At 50.5% G+C, this 20,538-nt stretch overlaps 2 protein-coding genes across 3 annotated transcripts in view; one reads left to right on the top strand and one right to left on the bottom strand.

Annotated features, from left to right (window-relative positions):
* LOC140455111 (butyrophilin subfamily 3 member A2-like) overlaps positions 1–20,538 on the bottom strand; it is a 307,710-nt gene that overhangs the window by 101,408 nt on the left and 185,764 nt on the right. The gene's annotated exons all lie outside the window — the stretch shown is intronic.
* The window catches only part of LOC140455285 (butyrophilin subfamily 1 member A1-like), a 100,522-nt gene that overhangs the window by 37,505 nt on the left and 42,479 nt on the right, over positions 1–20,538 (top strand). For both annotated transcript variants that reach the window (XM_072550030.1, XM_072550029.1), the window contains exon 2: positions 10,509–10,594. In XM_072550030.1, the coding sequence (XP_072406131.1) occupies positions 10,537–10,594 (58 nt within the window). In that variant the 5' untranslated portion in view covers positions 10,509–10,536. The remainder of the gene's footprint in view (positions 1–10,508; positions 10,595–20,538) is intronic.

Genomic DNA, 20,538 nt, shown 5'->3' with positions numbered 1-20,538 from the left:
TGCACACTCCTCCCAGTCTGTTACACAGTGACACTGACCTGCTGCACACTCCTCCCAGTCTGTTACACAGTGACACTGACCTGGTGCACACTCCTCCCAGTCTGTTACACAGTGACACTGACCTGGTGCACACTCCTCCCAGTCTGTTACACAGTGACACTGACCTGGTGCACACTCCTCTCAGTCTGTTACACGGTGATACTGACCTGCCCCACACTCCTCCCAGTCTGTTACACAGTGACACTGACCTGCCTCACGGTCCTCCCAGTCTGTTACACAGTGACACTGACCTGGTGCACACTCCTCCCAGTCTGTTACACAGTGACACTGACCTGCCGCACACTCCTCCCAGTCTGTTACACAGTGACACTGACCTGGTACACACTCCTCCCAGTCTGTTACACAGTGACACTGACCTGGTGCACACCCCTCCCAGTCTGTTACACAGTGATACTGACCTGGTGCACACTCCTCCCAGTCTGTTACACTGTGACACTGACCTGGTGCACACTCCTCCCAGTCTGTTACATAGTGACACTGACCTGGTGCACACTCCTCCCAGTCTGTTACACAGTGACACTGACCTGCCTCACACTCCTCCCAGTCTGTTACACAGTGACACTGACCTGGTGCACACTCCTCCCAGCCTGTTACACAGTGACACTGACCTGGTGCACACTCCTCCCAGTCTGTTACACAGCGACACTGACCTGGTGCACACTCCTCCCAGTCTGTTACACAGTGACACTGACCTGGTGCACACTCCTCCCAGTCTGTTACACAGTGACACTGACCTGGTGCACACTCCTCCCAGTCTGTTGCACAGTGACACTGACCTGGTGCACACTCCTCCCAGTCTGTTGCACAGTGACACTGACCTGCCCGACACTCCTCCCAGTCTGTTACACAGTGACACTGACCTGCCTCACACTCCTCCCAGTCTGTTACAGAGTGACACTGACCTGGTGCACACTCCTCCCAGTCTGTTGCACAGTGACACTGACCTGGTGCACACTCCTCCCAGTCTGTTACACAGTGACACTGACCTGCTGCACACTCCTCCCAGTCTGTTACACAGTGACACTGACCTGGTGCACACTCCTCCCAGTCTGTTACACAGTGACACTGACCTGGTGCACACTCCTCCCAGTCTGTTACACAGTGACACTGACCTGGTGCACACTCCTCCCAGTCTGTTACACAGTGACACTGACTTGGTGCACACTCCTCCCAGTCTGTTACACAGTGACACTGACCTGGTGCACACTCCTCCCAGTCTGTTACACAGTGACACTGACCTGGTGCACACTCCTTCCAATCTGTTACACAGTGACACTGACCTGGTGCACACTCCTCCCAGTCTGTTACACAGTGACACTGACCTGGTGCACACTCCTCCCAGTCTGTTACACAGTGACACTAACCTGGTGCACACTCCTCCCAGTCTGTTACACAGTGACACTGACCTGGTGCACACTCCTCCCAGACTGTTACTCATTGACACTGACCGTGTGCACACTCCTCCCAGCCTGTTACACAGTGACACTGACCTGGTGCACACTCCTCCCAGTCTGTTACACAGTGATACTGACCTGGTGCACACTCCTCCCAGTCTGTTACACAGTGACACTGACCTGGTGCACACTCCTCCCAGTCTGTTACACAGTAACACTGACCTGCCCCACACTCCTCCCAGTCTGTTACACAGTGACACTGACCTGGTGCACACTCCTCCCAGTCTGTGACACAGTGACACTGACCTGGTGCACACTCCTCCCAGTCTGTTACACAGTGAAACTGACCGGCCGCACACTCCTCCCAGTCTGTTACACAGTGACACTGACCTGGTGCACACTCCTCCCAGTCTGTTACACATTGACACTGACCTGCTGCACACTCCTCCCAGTCTGTTACACTGTGACACTGACCTGGTGCCCACTCCTCCCAGTCTGTTACACAGTGACACTGACCTGCCGCACACTCCTCTCAGTCAGTTACACAGTGACACTTACCTGGTGCACACTCCTCCCATTCTGTTACACAGTGACACTGACCTGGTGCACACTCCTCCCAGTCTGTTACACAGTGACACTGACCTGGTGCACACTCCTCCCAGTCTGTTACACAGTGACACTGACCTGGTGCACACTCCTCCCAGTCTGTTACACAGTGACACTGACCTGGTGCACACTTCTCCCAGTCTGTTACACTGTGACATTGACCTGGTGCACACTCCTCCCAGTCTGTTACACAGTGACACTGACCTGCCCCACTCTCCACCCAGTCTGTTACACAGTGACACTGACCTGGCGCACACTCCTCCCAGTCTGTTACACAGTGATACTGACCTGGTGCACACTCCTCCCAGTCTGTTACACAGTGACACTGACCTGATGCACACTCCTCCCAGTCTGTTACACAGTGACACTGACCTGGTGCACACTCCTCCCAGTCTGTTACACAGTGACACTGACCTGGTGCACACTCCTCCCAGTCTGTTACACAGTGACACTGACCTGGTGCACACTCCTCCCAGTCTGTTACACAGTGACACTGACCTGGTGCACACTCCTCCCAGTCTGTTACACAGTGACACTGACCTGGTGCACACTCCTCCCAGTCTGTTACACAGTGACACTGACCTGGTGCACACTCCTCCCAGTCTGTTACACAGTGACACTGACCTGCTGCACACTCCTCCCAGTCTGTTACACAGTGACACTGACCTGGTGCACACTCCTCCCAGTCTGTTACACAGTGACACTGACCTGGTGCACACTCCTCCCAGTCTGTTACACAGTGACACTGACCTGGTGCACACTCCTCTCAGTCTGTTACACGGTGATACTGACCTGCCCCACACTCCTCCCAGTCTGTTACACAGTGACACTGACCTGCCTCACAGTCCTCCCAGTCTGTTACACAGTGACACTGACCTGGTGCACACTCCTCCCAGTCTGTTACACAGTGACACTGACCTGCCCCACTCTCCTCCCAGTCTGTTACACAGTGACACTGACCTGCCGCACACTCCTCCCAGTCTGTTACACAGTGACACTGACCTGGTGCACACTCCTCCCAGTCTGTTACACAGTGACACTGACCTGGTGCACACTCCTCCCAGTCTGTTACACAGTGACACTGACCTGGTGCACACTCCTCCCAGTCTATTACACAGTGACACTGACCTGGTACAGACTCCTCCCAGTCTGTTACACAGTGACACTGACCTGGTGCACACTCCTCCCAGTCTGTTACACAGTGATACTGACCTGGTGCACACTCCTCCCAGTCTGTTACACAGTGACACTGACCTGCCGCACACCCCTCCCAGTCTGTTACACAGTGAAACTGACCTGGAGCACACTCCTCCCAGTCTGTTACACAGTGACACTGACCTGGTGCACACTCCTCCCAGTCTGTTACACAGTGACACTGACCTGGTGCACACTCCTCCCAGTCTGTTACACAGTGACACTGACCTGGTGCACACTCCTCCCAGTCCATTACACAGTGACACTGACCTGGTGCACACTCCTCCCAGTCTGTTACACAGTGACACTGACCTGCCGCACACTCCTCCCAGTCTGTTACACAGTGACACTGACCTGGAGCACACTCCTCCCAGTCTGTTACACAGTGACACTGACCTGGTGCACACTCCTCCCAGTCTGTTACACAGTGACACTGACCTGGTGCACACTCCTCCCAGTCTGTTACACAGTGACACTGACCTGCTGCACACTCCTCCCAGTCTGTTACACAGTGACACTGACCTGGTGCACACTCCTCCCAGTCTGTGACACAGTGACACTGACCTGGTGCACACTCCTCCCAGTCTGTTACACAGTGATACTGACCTGCCGCACACTCCTCCCAGTCTGTTACACAGTGATACTGACCTGGTGCACACTCCTCCCAGTCTGTTACACAGTGACACTGACCTGCTGCACACTCCTCCCAGTCTGTTACACTGTGACACTGACCTGGTGCCCACTCCTCCCAGTCTGTTACACAGTGACACTGACCTGCCGCACACTCCTCTCAGTCAGTTACACAGTGACACTTACCTGGTGCACACTCCTCCCATTCTGTTACACAGTGACACTGACCTGGTGCACACTCCGCCCAGTCTGTTACACAGTGACACTGACCTGGTGCACACTCCTCCCAGTCTGTTACACAGTGACACTGACCTGGTGCACACTTCTCCCAGTCTGTTACACTGTGACATTGACCTGGTGCACACTCCTCCCAGTCTGTTACACAGTGACACTGACCTGCCCCACTCTCCACCCAGTCTGTTACACAGTGACACTGACCTGGCGCACACTCCTCCCAGTCTGTTACACAGTGATACTGACCTGGTGCACACTCCTCCCAGTCTGTTACACAGTGACACTGACCTGATGCACACTCCTCCCAGTCTGTTACACAGTGACACTGACCTGGTGCACACTCCTCCCAGTCTGTTACACAGTGACACTGACCTGCCCCACACTCCTCCCAGTCTGTTACACAGTGACACTGACCTGGTGCACACTCCTCCCAGTCTGTTACACAGTGACACTGACCTGGTGCACACTCCTCCCAGTCTGTTACACAGTGACACTGACCTGGTGCACACTCCTCCCAGTCTGTTACACAGTGACACTGACCTGGTGCACACTCCTCCCAGTCTGTTACACAGTGACACTGACCTGGTGCACACTCCTCCCAGTCTGTTACACAGTGACACTGACCTGGTGCACACTCCTCCCAGTCTGTTACACAGTGACACTGACCTGGTGCACACTCCTCTCAGTCTGTTACACGGTGATACTGACCTGCCCCACACTCCTCCCAGTCTGTTACACAGTGACACTGACCTGCCTCACAGTCCTCCCAGTCTGTTACACAGTGACACTGACCTGGTGCACACTCCTCCCAGTCTGTTACACAGTGACACTGACCTGCCGCACACTCCTCCCAGTCTGTTACACAGTGACACTGACCTGGTACACACTCCTCCCAGTCTGTTACACAGTGACACTGACCTGGTGCACACCCCTCCCAGTCTGTTACACAGTGATACTGACCTGGTGCACACTCCTCCCAGTCTGTTACACTGTGACACTGACCTGGTGCACACTCCTCCCAGTCTGTTACATAGTGACACTGACCTGGTGCACACTCCTCCCAGTCTGTTACACAGTGACACTGACCTGCCTCACACTCCTCCCAGTCTGTTACACAGTGACACTGACCTGGTGCACACTCCTCCCAGCCTGTTACACAGTGACACTGACCTGGTGCACACTCCTCCCAGTCTGTTACACAGCGACACTGACCTGGTGCACACTCCTCCCAGTCTGTTACACAGTGACACTGACCTGGTGCACACTCCTCCCAGTCTGTTACACAGTGACACTGACCTGGTGCACACTCCTCCCAGTCTGTTGCACAGTGACACTGACCTGGTGCACACTCCTCCCAGTCTGTTGCACAGTGACACTGACCTGCCCGACACTCCTCCCAGTCTGTTACACAGTGACACTGACCTGCCTCACACTCCTCCCAGTCTGTTACAGAGTGACACTGACCTGGTGCACACTCCTCCCAGTCTGTTGCACAGTGACACTGACCTGGTGCACACTCCTCCCAGTCTGTTACACAGTGACACTGACCTGCTGCACACTCCTCCCAGTCTGTTACACAGTGACACTGACCTGGTGCACACTCCTCCCAGTCTGTTACACAGTGACACTGACCTGGTGCACACTCCTCCCAGTCTGTTACACAGTGACACTGACCTGGTGCACACTCCTCCCAGTCTGTTACACAGTGACACTGACTTGGTGCACACTCCTCCCAGTCTGTTACACAGTGACACTGACCTGGTGCACACTCCTCCCAGTCTGTTACACAGTGACACTGACCTGGTGCACACTCCTTCCAATCTGTTACACAGTGACACTGACCTGGTGCACACTCCTCCCAGTCTGTTACACAGTGACACTGACCTGGTGCACACTCCTCCCAGTCTGTTACACAGTGACACTAACCTGGTGCACACTCCTCCCAGTCTGTTACACAGTGACACTGACCTGGTGCACACTCCTCCCAGACTGTTACTCATTGACACTGACCGTGTGCACACTCCTCCCAGCCTGTTACACAGTGACACTGACCTGGTGCACACTCCTCCCAGTCTGTTACACAGTGATACTGACCTGGTGCACACTCCTCCCAGTCTGTTACACAGTGACACTGACCTGGTGCACACTCCTCCCAGTCTGTTACACAGTGATACTGACCTGGTGCACACTCCTCCCAGTCTGTTACACAGTAACACTGACCTGCCCCACACTCCTCCCAGTCTGTTACACAGTGACACTGACCTGGTGCACACTCCTCCCAGTCTGTTACACAGTGACACTGACCTGGTGCACACTCCTCCCAGTCTGTTACACAGTGACACTGACCTGGTGCACACTCCTCCCAGACTGTTACTCAGTGACACTGACCTGGTGCACACTCCTCCCAGTCTGTTACACAGTAACACTGACCTGGTGCACACTCCTCCCAGTCTGTTACACAGTGACACTGACCTGCCCCACTCTCCTCCCAGTCTGTTACACAGTGACACTGACCTGGAGCACACTCCTCCCAGTCTGTTACACAGTGACACTGACCTGGTGCACACTCCCCCCAGTCTGTTACACCATGACACTGACCTGGTGCACACTCCTCCCAGTCTGTTACACAGTGAGTCTGACCTGGAGCACACTCCTCCCAGTCTGTTCCACAGTGACACTGACCTGGTGCACACTCCTCCCAGTCTGTTACACAGTGATACTGACCTGCTGCACATTCCTCCCAGTCTGTTACACAGTGACACTGACCTGGTGCACACTCCTCCCAGTCTGTTACACAGTGACACTGACCTGGTGCACACTCCTCCCAGTCTGTTACACGGTGACACTGACCTGGTGCACACTCCTCCCAGTCTGTTACACGGTGACACTGACCTGGTGCACACTCCTCCCAGTCTGTTACACAGTGACACTGACCTGCCCCACACTCCTCCCAGTCTGTTACACAGTGACACTGACCTGGTGCACACTCCTCCCAGTCTGTTACACAGTGACACTGACCTGCCCCACATTCCTCCCAGTCTGTTACACAGTGACATTGACCTGGTGCACACTCCTCCCAGACTGTTACTCAGTGACACTGACCTGGTGCACACTCCTCCCAGTCTGTTACACAGTAACACTGACCTGGTGCACACTCCTCCCAGTCTGTTACACAGTGACACTGACCTGGTGCACACTCCTCCCAGTCTGTTACACAGTGACACTGACCTGGTGCACACTCCTCCCAGTCTGTTACACAGTGACACTGACCTGGTGCACACTCCTCCCAGTCTGTTACACAGTGACACTGACCTGGTGCACACTCCTCCCAGTCTGTTACACAGTGACACTGACCTGGTGCACACTCCTCCCAGTCTGTTACACAGTGACACTGACCTGGTGCACACTCCTCCCAGTCTGTTACACAGTGACACTGACCTGGTGCACACTCCTCCCAGTCTGTTACACAGTGACACTGACCTGGTGCACACTCCTCCCAGTCTGTTACACAGTGACACTGACCTGGTGCACACTCCTCCCAGTCTGTTACACAGTGACACTGACCTGGTGCACACTCCTCCCAGTGTTACACAGTGACACTGACCTGGTGCACACTCCTCCCAGTCTGTTACACAGTGACACTGACCTGGTGCACACTCCTCCCAGTCTGTTACACAGTGACACTGACCTGGTGCACACTCCTCCCAGTCTGTTACACAGTGACACTGACCTGGTGCACACTCCTCCCAGTCTGTTACACAGTGACACTGACCTGGTGCACACTCCTCCCAGTCTGTTACACAGTGACACTGACCTGGTGCACACTCCTCCCAGTCTTTTACACAGTGACACTGACCTGTCCCACACTCCTCCCAGTCTTTTACACAGTGACACTGACCTGCCCCAGACTCCTCCCAGTCTGTTACACAGTGACACTGACCTGCCCCACACTCCTCCCAGTCTGTTACACAGTGACACTGACCTGGTGCACACTCCTCCCAGTCTGTTACACAGTGACACTGACCTGGTGCACACTCCTCCCAGTCTGTTACACAGTGACACTGACCTGGTGCACACTCCTCCCAGTCTGTTACACAGTGACACTGACCTGGTGCACACTCCTCCCAGTCTGTTACACAGTGACACTGACCTGCCCCACTCTCCTCCCAGTCTGTTACACAGTGACACTGACCTGGAGCACACTCCTCCCAGTCTGTTACACAGTGACACTGACCTGGTGCACACTCCCCCCAGTCTGTTACACAGTGACACTGACCTGGTGCACACTCCCCCCAGTCTGTTACACCATGACACTGACCTGGTGCACACTCCTCCCAGTCTGTTACACAGTGAGTCTGACCTGGAGCACACTCCTCCCAGTCTGTTCCACAGTGACACTGACCTGATGCACACTCCTCCCAGTCTGTTACACAGTGATACTGACCTGCTGCACATTCCTCCCTGTCTGTTACACAGTGACACTGACCTGGTGCACACTCCTCCCAGTCTGTTACACAGTGAGACTGACCTGGTGCACACTCCTCCCAGTCTGTTACACGGTGACACTGACCTGGTGCACAATCCTCCCAGTCTGTTACACGGTGACACTGACCTGGTGCACAATCCTCCCAGTCTGTTACACAGTGACACTGACCTGGTGCACACTCCTCCCAGTCTGTTACACAGTGACACTGACCTGCCCCACACTCCTCCCAGTCTGTTACACAGTGACACTGACCTGGTGCACACTCCTCCAAGTCTGTTACACAGTAACACTGACCTACCCCACACTCCTCCCAGTCTGTTACACAGTGACACTGACCTGGTGCACACTCCTCCCAGACTGTTACTCAGTGACACTGACCTGGTGCACACTCCTCCCAGTCTGTTACACAGTAACACTGACCTGGTGCACACTCCTCCCAGTCTGTTACACAGTGACACTGACCTGGTGCACACTCCTCCCAGTCTGTTACACAGTGACACTGACCTGGTGCACACTCCTCCCAGTCTGTTACACAGTGACACTGACCTGCTGCACACTCCTCCCAGTCTGTTACACAGTGACACTGACCTGGTGCACACTCCTCCCAGTCTGTTACACAGTGACACTGACCTGGTGCACACTCCTCCCAGTCTGTTACACAGTGACACTGACCTGGTGCACACTCCTCCCAGTCTGTTACACAGTGACACTGACCTGGTGCACACTCCTCCCAGTCTGTTACACAGTGACACTGACCTGGTGCACACTCCTCCCAGTCTGTTACACAGTGACACTGACCTGGTGCACACTCCTCCCATTCTTTTACACAGTGACACTGACCTGGTGCACACTCCTCCCAGTCTGTTACACAGTGACACTGATCTGGTGCACACTCCTCCCAGTCTGTTACACAGTGACACTGATCTGGTGCACACTCCTCCCAGTCTGTTACACAGTGACACTGACCTGGTGCACACTCCTCCCAGTCTTTTACACAGTGACACTGACCTGCCCCACACTCCTTCCTGTCTGTTACACAGTGACACTGACCTGGTGCACACTCCTCCCAGTCTTTTACACAGTGACACTGACCTGTCGCACACTCCTCCCAGTCTTTTACACAGTGACACTGACCTGCCCCACACTCCTCCCAGTCTGTTACACAGTGACACTGACCTGCCGCACACTCCTCCCAGTCTGTTACACTGTGACACTGACCTGGTGCACACTCCTCCCAGTCTGTTACACAGTGACACTGACCTGGTGCACACTCCTCCCAGTCTGTTACACAGTGACACTGACCTGGTGCACACTCCTCCCAGTCTGTTACACAGTGACACTGACCTGGTGCACACTCCTCCCAGTTACTACCCTGGTGTTACTCCAACAACTGTAGCAGTGTAGGTTTCTTTTTGGAATTCTCTCTCCTGTTAACCCATAGCAGATCTCTTCAAAGGGTTTGACGAACTTATGGATGATTGGGTGTCAGTCAGGAAAATCTTAGATAATATGCTTTGATCCATTGACATGGCCACTGCAGATTCTAAAGGCCCAATGACCAATCTCCATTCTTCAGTTTCTCAGGTCTTTGTGGGCACCCAACCCTGAGGTTAACAATGACGACCCAGTGAGTAACATTCATATCAAACATCATGTCTTGGCTCATCTTAGTCTAGGATTGTTATTCAGGTGTTTGTCAATCATCATAGTTTCTAGAGGATTCCCGAGACATTACTCACAGTATTGCCAGAATTAGAAATGCCAGGAACAATAACGCACAAATATTCGCAAACATAACGTTGGTGGAAGTGTTGTACGAATCAGTTAACAATGATCTGAGTGCAATGTTGATGTAACATGAGATTGGTGACAAATAAAGAGACAATCACTGCTCTCCCTCTCAGGCAATTCTCCTTCTGCTGAGATCTGAAGATGACAGATGTTCACCACATAGTGCTGCTCCTGCTTGTGATTCTGGACTCAGTGACCGGTAAGGATCATTGTAACCTGACCAATACAATTACCAGTCACCCCCCAGTGCTGTTACTTGCACTGATTCAGACAGTCCGTTCTGTTTTTAATGTCCAGGTTTTCAACAAGTCACAGAACAATGTCCTCGTCACTGATTTACAGCCATTCTGAGTTATTGTCATTTTTATTAAATAATGCTGAAGATTTGAGATTTTCACTTCATAATTCTGGTCATTTTTCTGTGAAAACTCCAAATGATTGGGTGAGATTTGTATGAAGAGACAACTTGTTTTTTTGCAATACTGGGGAGTTTGCAGTGATACCAGTACAGGAGTAACGAACATTAACATTATTTTCTCATTTGATAGATATAATAAACATTGTGTAAATTGAAGTTATATTCTCTTTAGATGATTCATCTACGTCAAGTTTTCATCAAAGATGCACATCAATACTTGACTTTCAGAAATGTACCAGCTTGATTCTATCCTCAGGTGACTGTCTGTGTGGAGTTTGCACATCCTCCCCTTGTCTGCATGGGTTTCCTCCAGGTGCTGCCCTTCCTCCCACAGTCCAAAGATGTGCAGGCTCGGTGGACTCACCATGAGAACTGCAGGGTTACAAGGAGAGGGAAGGGAGATAGGTCAGGGTGGGGTGCTCTTCAGAGGGGTATGATGGACCAAATGGCCTGCTTCCACACTATGATTTTGTAATTCATGAGAAAGCAACTGAAACAAACAATCCAACAGGAAAGTAATGTGATCCTTGTTCATAAGTCACTAAAAGTCTACATACAGATGCAGCAAGCAGTTAGGAAAGCAAATGGTATGTTGGCTTTCATCGCAAGTGGATTTGAGTTCAAAAGTAAAGATATCTTGCTGCAGGTGAATAAAGCCTTGCTGTGACCTCGCCTGGATTACTGTATCCTGTTTTGGTCCTTTATCCAACGACAGACATACTTGTCATAGAGGGCATTCCCTTGGTACCCAGTTTCGTGAGGAAGGAAGAAGGAGTGTACTCTGGGTCATTTACAAAAGTTGCCACAAAACTGAAGTAGTCTGAAGAAAATTGGCCTTTGTTCATCCAGAGTTTGTTCAAGGTGTAGTCATGTCTTTCAGAGGAGCAGTTAGATAACTGTGACAGAGTAAAGATAGCTTTTCTCAATGTCAGTAAGGTGATTCTTGCAGATAAACATTCAGAAATTTGTGAAGGAAACATGAACAGATTTATGTGGAACTTGACAGAGAGGAGGCAATGGTGTTTGAGAGATGGGATACATCAGGGTTTTCTCAACTTTCTTGTCAGGAGCAGTCTTTCAAATTTTTTTTTGCCTCAGTCAGTGGACCAATGAGCATGTTTAATAAAAATAAAGCTTAGCACAATATTCATTGGTTGTTCAGAAAAATAATTCAGAGTTAAAAATGCACCTTTTGTCTGTGTACAATAGAGGCAGAGCATGAGAGAGAGAGAGAGAGAGAGAGAGAGAGGACAGGAAAGGCCCCAAGTCCTGGTCACTAGGACAGGAGAACGGGGCTCCGCTAAGGTGTTGCATTGAGCTAACATTGAATTTGTGTTTGCGTCTCCTGGAACATTTTCAGACATCACCTCAGTTGAATTAATATCGAAGTAGGTGTCCGTTCTGGTGTAAGATGGCAGCAGAGTTACAGGGCTGTGTCCAGCTCTTGTCCTGCTCCCATCTACTTACCCCTTTTGGGTTACTTTTACTTCTGCTCTTTTCTTTCACTTTATTTCCCTTTTTTTTGGTCTTTTTCCTCTTTTCTGTGGTGGTTGGTTGCAGCACCGGCACAGCAGAGAGCAGGCTATATGTGGAGTGGCAGACCTCCTGGAGATAGGATGTAACAGCAGCGAGAATGTTCTCCCAGTGAGAGGAGGCCAGCGGCTTTGAGTGCATCCGCCTACCATTCAGGGCCAATGGCAGCAGCAATGAGGTCATTCTCCAGGGGTTTGGGGCCAATGGCAGCAGCAATGAGGTCATTCTCGAAGGGTTTGGGGCCAATGGCAGCAGCAGTGGGGTCATTCTCCATGGTTTTGGGGCCAATGGCAGCAGCAATGGGGTCATTCTCCAGGGTTTTGGGGCCAATGGCAGCTGCAATGAGGTCATTCTCCAGGGGTTTAGGGCCAATGGCAGAAGCAGTGAGGTCATTCTCCAGGGATTTGGGGCCAATGGCAGCAGCATAGGGTCATTCTGTTGGGGTTTAGGGCCAATGGCACCAGCAATGAAGTCATTCTCAAGGGGTTTGGGGCAATGGCAGCAGCAATGAGGTCATTCTCGAAGGGTTTGGGGCCAATGGCAGCAACAGTGAGGTCATTCTCCAGGGGTTTGGGGCCAGTGGCAGCAGCAATGAGGTCATTCTCCAGGGTTTTGGGGCCAATGGCAGCAGCAATGAGGTCATTCTCCAGGAGTTTGGGGCCAATGGCAGCAGCAATGAGGTCATTCTCCAGGGTTTTGGGGCCAATGGCAGCAGCAATGAGGTCATTCTCCAGGAGTTTGGAGCCAATGGCAGCAACAGTGAGGTCATTCTCCAGGGGTTTAGGGCCAATGGCAGAAGCAGTGAGGTCATTCTCCAGGGATTTGGGGCCAATGGCAGCAGCATAGGGTCATTCTGTTGGGGTTTAGGGCCAATGGCACCAGCAATGAGGTCATTCTCGAAGGGTTTGGGGCCAATGGCAGCAGCAATGAGGTCATTCTCGAAGGGTTTGGGGCCAATGGCAGCAACAGTGAGGTCATTCTCCAGGAGTTTGGGGCCAATGGCAGCAGCAATGAGGTCATTCTCCAGGGTTTTGGGGCCAATGGCAGCAGCAATGAGGTCATTCTCCAGGAGTTTGGAGCCAATGGCAGCAACAGTGAGGTCATTCTCCAGGGGTTTGGGGCCAGTGGCAGCAGCAATGAGGTCATTCTCCAGGAGTTTGGAGCCAATGGCAGCAGCAATGAGGTCATTCTCCAGGAGTTTGGGGCCAATGGCAGCAGCAATGAGGTCATTCTCCAGGGTTTTGGGGCCAATGGCAGCAGCAATGAGGTCATTCTCCAGGGGTTTGGGGCCAATGGCAGCAGCAATGACGTCATTCTCCAGGGGTTTGGAGCCAATGGCAGCAGCAATGAGGTCATTCTCCAGGGGTTTGAAGCCAATGGCAGCAGCAATGAGGTCATTCTCCAGTGGTTTGCGGCCAATGGCAGCAGCAATGAGGTCATTCTCCAGGGGTTTGGAGCCAATGACAGTAGCAATGAGGTCATTCTCCAGGGGTTTGGGGCCAATGGCAGCAGCAATGAGGTCATTCTCCAGGGGTTTGGAGCCAATGACAGTAGCAATGAGGTCATTCTCCAGGGGTTTGGGGCCAATGGCAGCAGCAATGAGGTCATTCTCCAGGGGTTTGGGGCCAATGGCAGCAGCAATGAGGTCATTCTCCAGGGGTTTGGAGCCAATGGCAGCAGCAATGAGGTCATTCTCCAGGAGTTTGGAGCCAATGGCAGCAGCAATGAGGTCATTCTCCAGGAGTTTGGGGCCAATGGCAGCAGCAATGAGGTCATTCTCCAGGGTTTTGGGGCCAATGGCAGCAGCAATGAGGTCATTCTCCAGGGGTTTGGGGCCAATGGCAGCAGCAATGACGTTATTCTCCAGGGGTTTTGAGCCAATGGCAGCAGCAATGAGGTCATTCTCCAGGGGTTTGAAGCCAATGGCAGCAGCAATGAGGTCATTCTCCAGTGGTTTGCGGCCAATGGCAGCAGCAATGAGGTCATTCTCCAGGGGTTTGGAGCCAATGACAGTAGCAATGAGGTCATTCTCCAGGGGTTTGGGGCCAATGGCAGCAGCAATGAGGTCATTCTCCAGGGGTTTGGGGCCAATGGCAGCAGCAATGAGGTCATTCTCCAGGGGTTTGGAGCCAATGGCAGCAGCAATGAGGTCATTCTCCAGGGGTTTGGGGCCAACGGCAGCAGCAATGAGGTCATTCTCCAGGGGTTTGGGGCCAATGGCAGCAGCAATGAGGTCATTCTCCAGGAGTTTGGGGCCAATGGCAGCAGCAATGAGGTCATTCTCTAGGGGTTTGGGGCCAATGGCAGCAATTGCTGCAGCAAAGCTCCTCCAGTGATTGGGGAGGGCAGTGTTGGTGGCAGCAGACTGTTCAAGATGGCAGAGCCAAGGACTGTTTGTTGTTGGGTGAGTCTGGGTTCAGCTGCATCAGTGAAGTGGGCTTGTTGGGGAAGAGATGGCTCCTAAAGTGGGGCGATTTCTCAGTTGGTGGGGTCCAGCACAAACAGCATCGCAGTGGAGGTCTCTCCTGAGGCTGGGTGCTGGCATGGACTGGGTCAGAAAGACTGATACTCTGAACTTTTTATTTCTTCATTTTTCTCATTTTTTGCTATGATTGAAATTAGATTACTTACAGTATGGAAACAGGCCCTTCGGCCCAACAAGTCCACACTGACCCACCGAAGCGCAACCCACCCAGACCCATTCCCCTACATTTACCCCTTCACCTAACACTACGGGCAATTTAGCATGGCCAATTCACCTAACCTGCACATTTTTGGACTGTGGGAGGAAACCGGAGCACCCGGAGGAAACCCACGCAGACACGGGGAGAATGTGCAAACTCCACACAGAGAGTCGCCTGAGGCGGGAATTGAACCCGGGTCTCTGGCGCTGTGAGGCAGCAGTACTAACCACCGTGCCAGCACCTTTTAAACCCCTACACACACAAACAGACGGACACAGGCAAACCAAAACCGAGCGAGTTCTGGATGGGAGAGTTGTTATCTCTGGTTTGTTACCCATGCATGTCATAGCGAGACAAGGAATAGGGAGAGATATCAGCAAAACACGTGGCTGCAAGGATGGTGCAGGAGGAAGGGTTTCAGGGACTTGGATAATTAGGGCTCATTCTGAGGAAGGTGGGACCTGTACAAACAGGACAGTCTTCATTCAAACCAGAGAAGTACTAATATCCTGGGTAGGAAATTTGTGGTGCTTTTCGGATGGGTTTAAACTAGCGCAGAAGGGGGATGGGAACCGGAGGTGTAGTTACAGTGCAGAGGAGGATGAGAGTAGGGAGGGCATGGACAGGATTTCATGGTCACAAGCTGGTTTGATGTGTGTCTACTTCAACGCCAGATGTATCCGAAATAAAGTAGGTGAGATTGCAGCATGATTAGATACCTGGGACTTCGATGTTGTGGCCATTTCGGAGACACAGATACAGCAGGGTCTGGAATGGATGTTACAAGTTCCAGGGTTTAATCTTTCACTGAGAACAGGGAAGGCGGAAAAAGAGGGGGAGGTGTGGCCTTGTTAGTCAAGGACAGTATAAGGTGGCTGAAAGAACGTTTGACGAGGACTCGTCTACGGAGGTAGTGTGGGCTGAGTTTTTTATAGGCCTCCGCAGAAATCCAGGGAGGTGGAGGAGAGAATTAGCAAAATGATTCTGGATAGGACTGAAAGGAACAGGGTGGTCATTATGGGGGACTTTAACTTCCCCAACATTGACTGGAAATGCTATAACTCTCGTATGTCAGACGGATCAGTTTTTGGCTAATGTGTGCAGGAGGGTTCCTGACACAGTATTTCAAAGGGCTGACAATAGGGGAGGCCACTCTGGATCTGATACGTGGTAATGAACCAGGCCAGGTGTTTGATTTAGAGAGAGTGACCAACATTCGGTTACATTTAATTTCAAGAGTTTTCGATGGGGCAAGGACAATTAGAATGCAATTAGGCAAGACTTAGGATGCATAGAATGGGGTAGCAAAATTGAGGGGATGGGGACAATCAAAATGTGGATCTGGTTTAAGGAACAGAGATTGTGTGTCCTTGATAGGTATGTCCTTGTCAGGCAGGGAGGAAGGGATAAGGTTCGGGAACCATGGTTTACGAAAGACATTGCATCTCTTGTTAAGTGGAAGAAGGAGGTTTTTGTGAAGTTGAGAAGAGACAAATCAGCTGGGAAGGATTTAAAGAGAGAGTTAAGAAGAGCAAGGAGAGGATATGAGCAATCTTTAGCAGGTGGAATAAAGGAGAACCCTCAAGTTTTCTACAGGTATGTGAGGAATAAAAGGACGACGAGAGTAGGTATAGGGCCAGTCAAAGACAGAAGTGGGAAGTTGTGTGTGCACCCTGTGGAGATCGGAGAGGTGCTAAACAAACATTTCTCATTGCTTTTCACTCAGGAAAAGGAGAATATTGTAAAGGAGAAGAATGAGATCAGGGATATTACACTAGAAAGGATCGAGGTTAGTGAGGAAGAGGTGTTATCAATTCTAGAAGGAGTGAAAATAGACAAGTTCCCTGGGCCAGGTGGGATTTATCCGAGGATTCTCTGGGAAGCGAGGGAGAAGACGTTGGAGCCTTTGGCTTTGATCTTTGAGTCGTCATTGTGGACAGGTTTAGTACCAGAGGAATGGAGGACTGAAAATGTGCCCTTGTTCAAGAAGGGCATAGAGATGACCCAGGTAATTATAGACCAGTGAGCCTTACGGCTGTTGTAGAAAAAGTTTTGGAAAGGATTATAAGAGATAGGATTTATAATCATCCAGCAAGCAACAATTTGATTGCAGATAGTCAACATGGATTCATCAAGGACAGGTCATGTCTCACAAACCTCATTGAGTTGTTTGAGAAGGTGACCAAGCAGTTGGATGAGAATTGGGCAATTGACGTGGACTTCAATAAAGCCTTTGATAAAGTTCCACATGGTAGGCTGTTGAAGAAAATGCAGAGGCATTGGGTTGAGTGTGATTGAGCAGTTTGGATTAGGAACTGGCTTTCTGTAAGAGGGCGAGTGGTGTTTGTTGGAAAATATTCAGCCTGGAGTCCAGTTGCTGGTGGTGTGCCACAAGGATCTGTTTTGGGACCACTGCTGTTTGTCATTTTTATAAATGACTTGTACGCAGGCATGGGTCAGTAAGTTTGCAGATCACACTAAAGTCGGTGGAGTGGTGGACAGTGTGGAAGAATGTATGTTGCAGGGAGACTTGGATCAACTGCAGAATTGGGCTGAGAGGTGGCAAATGGAGTTCAATTCAGATAAATGTAAGTTGGTTCACTTTGGGAAGAAAAATAGGAAGGCAGGCAATTGGAAACCTTGGTCATTTTTACAGACAGAACAGAAGTCTTCTGCAGAGCGAGTACCAAGCTGGGTTGTTCTTTTAAAAAGGATATTTGGACATCAGCCAAAAAACAAAATCTCAGTAGTAGTTGGAGAAGTTCTAAAACAACTTCATTAAAAATGAGCAAAATGTGGAAAAGCAGCCAGCAATAGCACTCAAAGCTGAAGGAAGGCCAAAGGAAGAAGTGTGCTTTGAAGAAAGGTGGAAAATCGAGTCCAATGTGATCGAGCTGCTGGGATGAATGCATGTCCTTAAATTTAAATTAAGGATTGAGGAAATACCAGCTCTTGCCAGAGCAAAACGAGACAAATCTTGATCTCAGTGGGATATGGGAAACCAGAGGACATCAGAACTCATGAATTGAACAGATCATTCTTTCTCAGAGAATCAGCAAAATGACCTCAGTGAAGATCTTAACACAACATTTAACATGGCAGCAAAATAAACTACAAATATGGAAGATGACAGCATTGAAAATGTCTTTGTTGGAAAACAAAAACAAAGGTTCCCTTTGTGAAAAAGAACATAAAAATAAAAAAGATCCTGATTTAAAACAAGCTGAGGTGATTTGGACAATTTTGAATGACGGACAATTTGGCAGGAAGATGCTTAGATGTGATACATGTGATACAATTCAGATGCTTAGTTGGCACTTTATTCAAAGATATAGAAATTTTAATAAAATCATATGGACAGGAGAAATGATGGAGATCAGGAGCTAGAACCTGAAGGGAATTGTTCAGAGTTTGTTGGTAAAAGTCAAAGTCCTGATGAATCTGCATTGTAAAGCTGTAAAGAGGAGCAGGGCAATTGCTGAAGAGGTGATATGATGGGGAATATCTTCCGGGGTTTCAGCTCATATTGGCCAGTATACAGAAGCCACGTGATTGCCAGCAATTGGCAGTGATGTTCTTGACAAGGTATTCCAGACAGAATTGGTGTGGTGTCTTTAAATCTGTGAACAAGATGTTTCTACGGAAATGGTGGAATCGTTTCTTCTCCCTCTTGTTGTAGTTGTCCTAATTTATCTAATTTAAAAGATGGCTTTCACAAATTAAAATAAAAGCATTAATTCAGGTGAAGTGTATGAAGTAAATATTGTAATATTACATAGAACGATCGTAGATACAATTAAACGAGTCTGAATATTGTAATAATCACTGGTTTTCCATGGAGCAGGCCGATAATTTCCCACAATGGGTTCCATGTCTACTACTGGAGTCAGATGTTTGCAGAGTGAAAAGTTCACAGCAGGTTGTGAAGTGTTTTGATATTGAATAAGGATGTAATATTGTTAATTATATATCACATGTATATCAGATTGTATACAGCCTTTAGTAACAGAAACAAGTCAGCCAGGTTACCTTCGTAACAAACAAAGATCTAGGCTAATGCAAACAAACCTAACTAAGTGACAATGATAAGCAAAAGCTTGAACCTTGCAATAAGTACCACTATCCATTGAATCACACATGCGTACATACACACACACAAACGTACATGTGCGCACACACACACATGCACACAAGCTCACACACATACACACAAGCTCACACACATACATTGCAACGATTAACTCACTGTCTGAATCCCCAGAGCCTGTCTTCCATCAGCAAGGCACAAGTTAGGAATGTGATGGAATACTGGATTAGTGGTGCTGGAAGAGCACAGCAGTTCAGGCAGCATCCAAGTAGCTTCGAAATCGACGTTTCGGGCAAAAGCCCTTCATCAGGAATAAAGGCAGTGAGCCTGAAGCGTGGAGAGATAAGCTCGAGGAGGGTGGGGGTGGGGAGAAAGTAGCATAGAGTACAATGAGTGAGTGGGGGAGGAGATGAAGGTGATAGATCAAGGAGCAGAGGGTGGAGTGGATAGGTGGAAAAGGAGATAGGCAGGTAGGACAAGTCTGGACAATGCATGGAGACAGTTACTGAGCTGGAAGTTTAGAACTAGGGTGAGGTGGGGGAAGGGGAAATGAGGAAACTGTTGAAGTCCACATTGATGCCCTGGGGTTGAAGTGTTCCAGGGCGGAAGATGAGGCGTTCTTCCTCCAGGCGTCTGGTGGTGAGGGAGCGGCGGTGAAGGAGGCCCAGGACCTCCATGTCCTCGGCAGAGTGGGAGGGAGAGTTGAAATGTTGGGCCACAGGGCGGTTTGATTGATTGGTGCGGGTGTCTCGGAGATGTTCCCTAAAGCGCTCTGCTAGGAGGCGCCCAGTCTCCCCAATGTAGAGGAGACTGCATCGGGAGCAACGGATACAATAAATGATATTAGTGGATGTGCAAGTAAAACTTTGATGGATGTGGAAGGCTCCTTTAGGGCCTTGGATAGAGCTGAGGGAGGAGGTGTGGGCACAGGTTTTACAGTTCCTCTGGTGGCAGGGGAAAGTGCCAGGATGGGAGGGTGGGTTGTTTGGGGGCGTGGACCTGACCAGGTAGTCACGGGGGGAACAGTCTTTGCGGAAGGCGGAAAGGGGTGGGGAGGGAAATATATCCCTGGTAGTGGGGTCTGTTTGGAGGTGGCGGAAATGTCGGCGGATGATTTGGTTTATGCGAAGGTTGGTGGGGTGAAAGGTGAGCACCAGGGGCGTTCTGTTTTTGTTACGGTTGGAGAGGTGGGGTCTGAGGGCGGAGGTGCGGGATGTAGACGAGATGCGTTGGAGGGCATCTTTAACCACGTGGGAAGGGAAATTGCGGTCTCTAAAGAAGGAGGCCATCTGGTGTGTTCTGTGGTGGTGACCCAGCCTGCCAGGATGAGAGCAGCTCCAACAGCAGTCAAGAAGATTGACCCCATCCAGGATAAGGCACTATCACAGCTGAATGCATTCGCTTCCTTCTCCATCAACATT

This window comes from Chiloscyllium punctatum, chromosome 30 (assembly GCF_047496795.1).
Source record: "Chiloscyllium punctatum isolate Juve2018m chromosome 30, sChiPun1.3, whole genome shotgun sequence".
NCBI lineage: Eukaryota > Metazoa > Chordata > Chondrichthyes > Orectolobiformes > Hemiscylliidae > Chiloscyllium > Chiloscyllium punctatum.
This window is presented reverse-complemented; position numbering and strand designations above follow the sequence as displayed.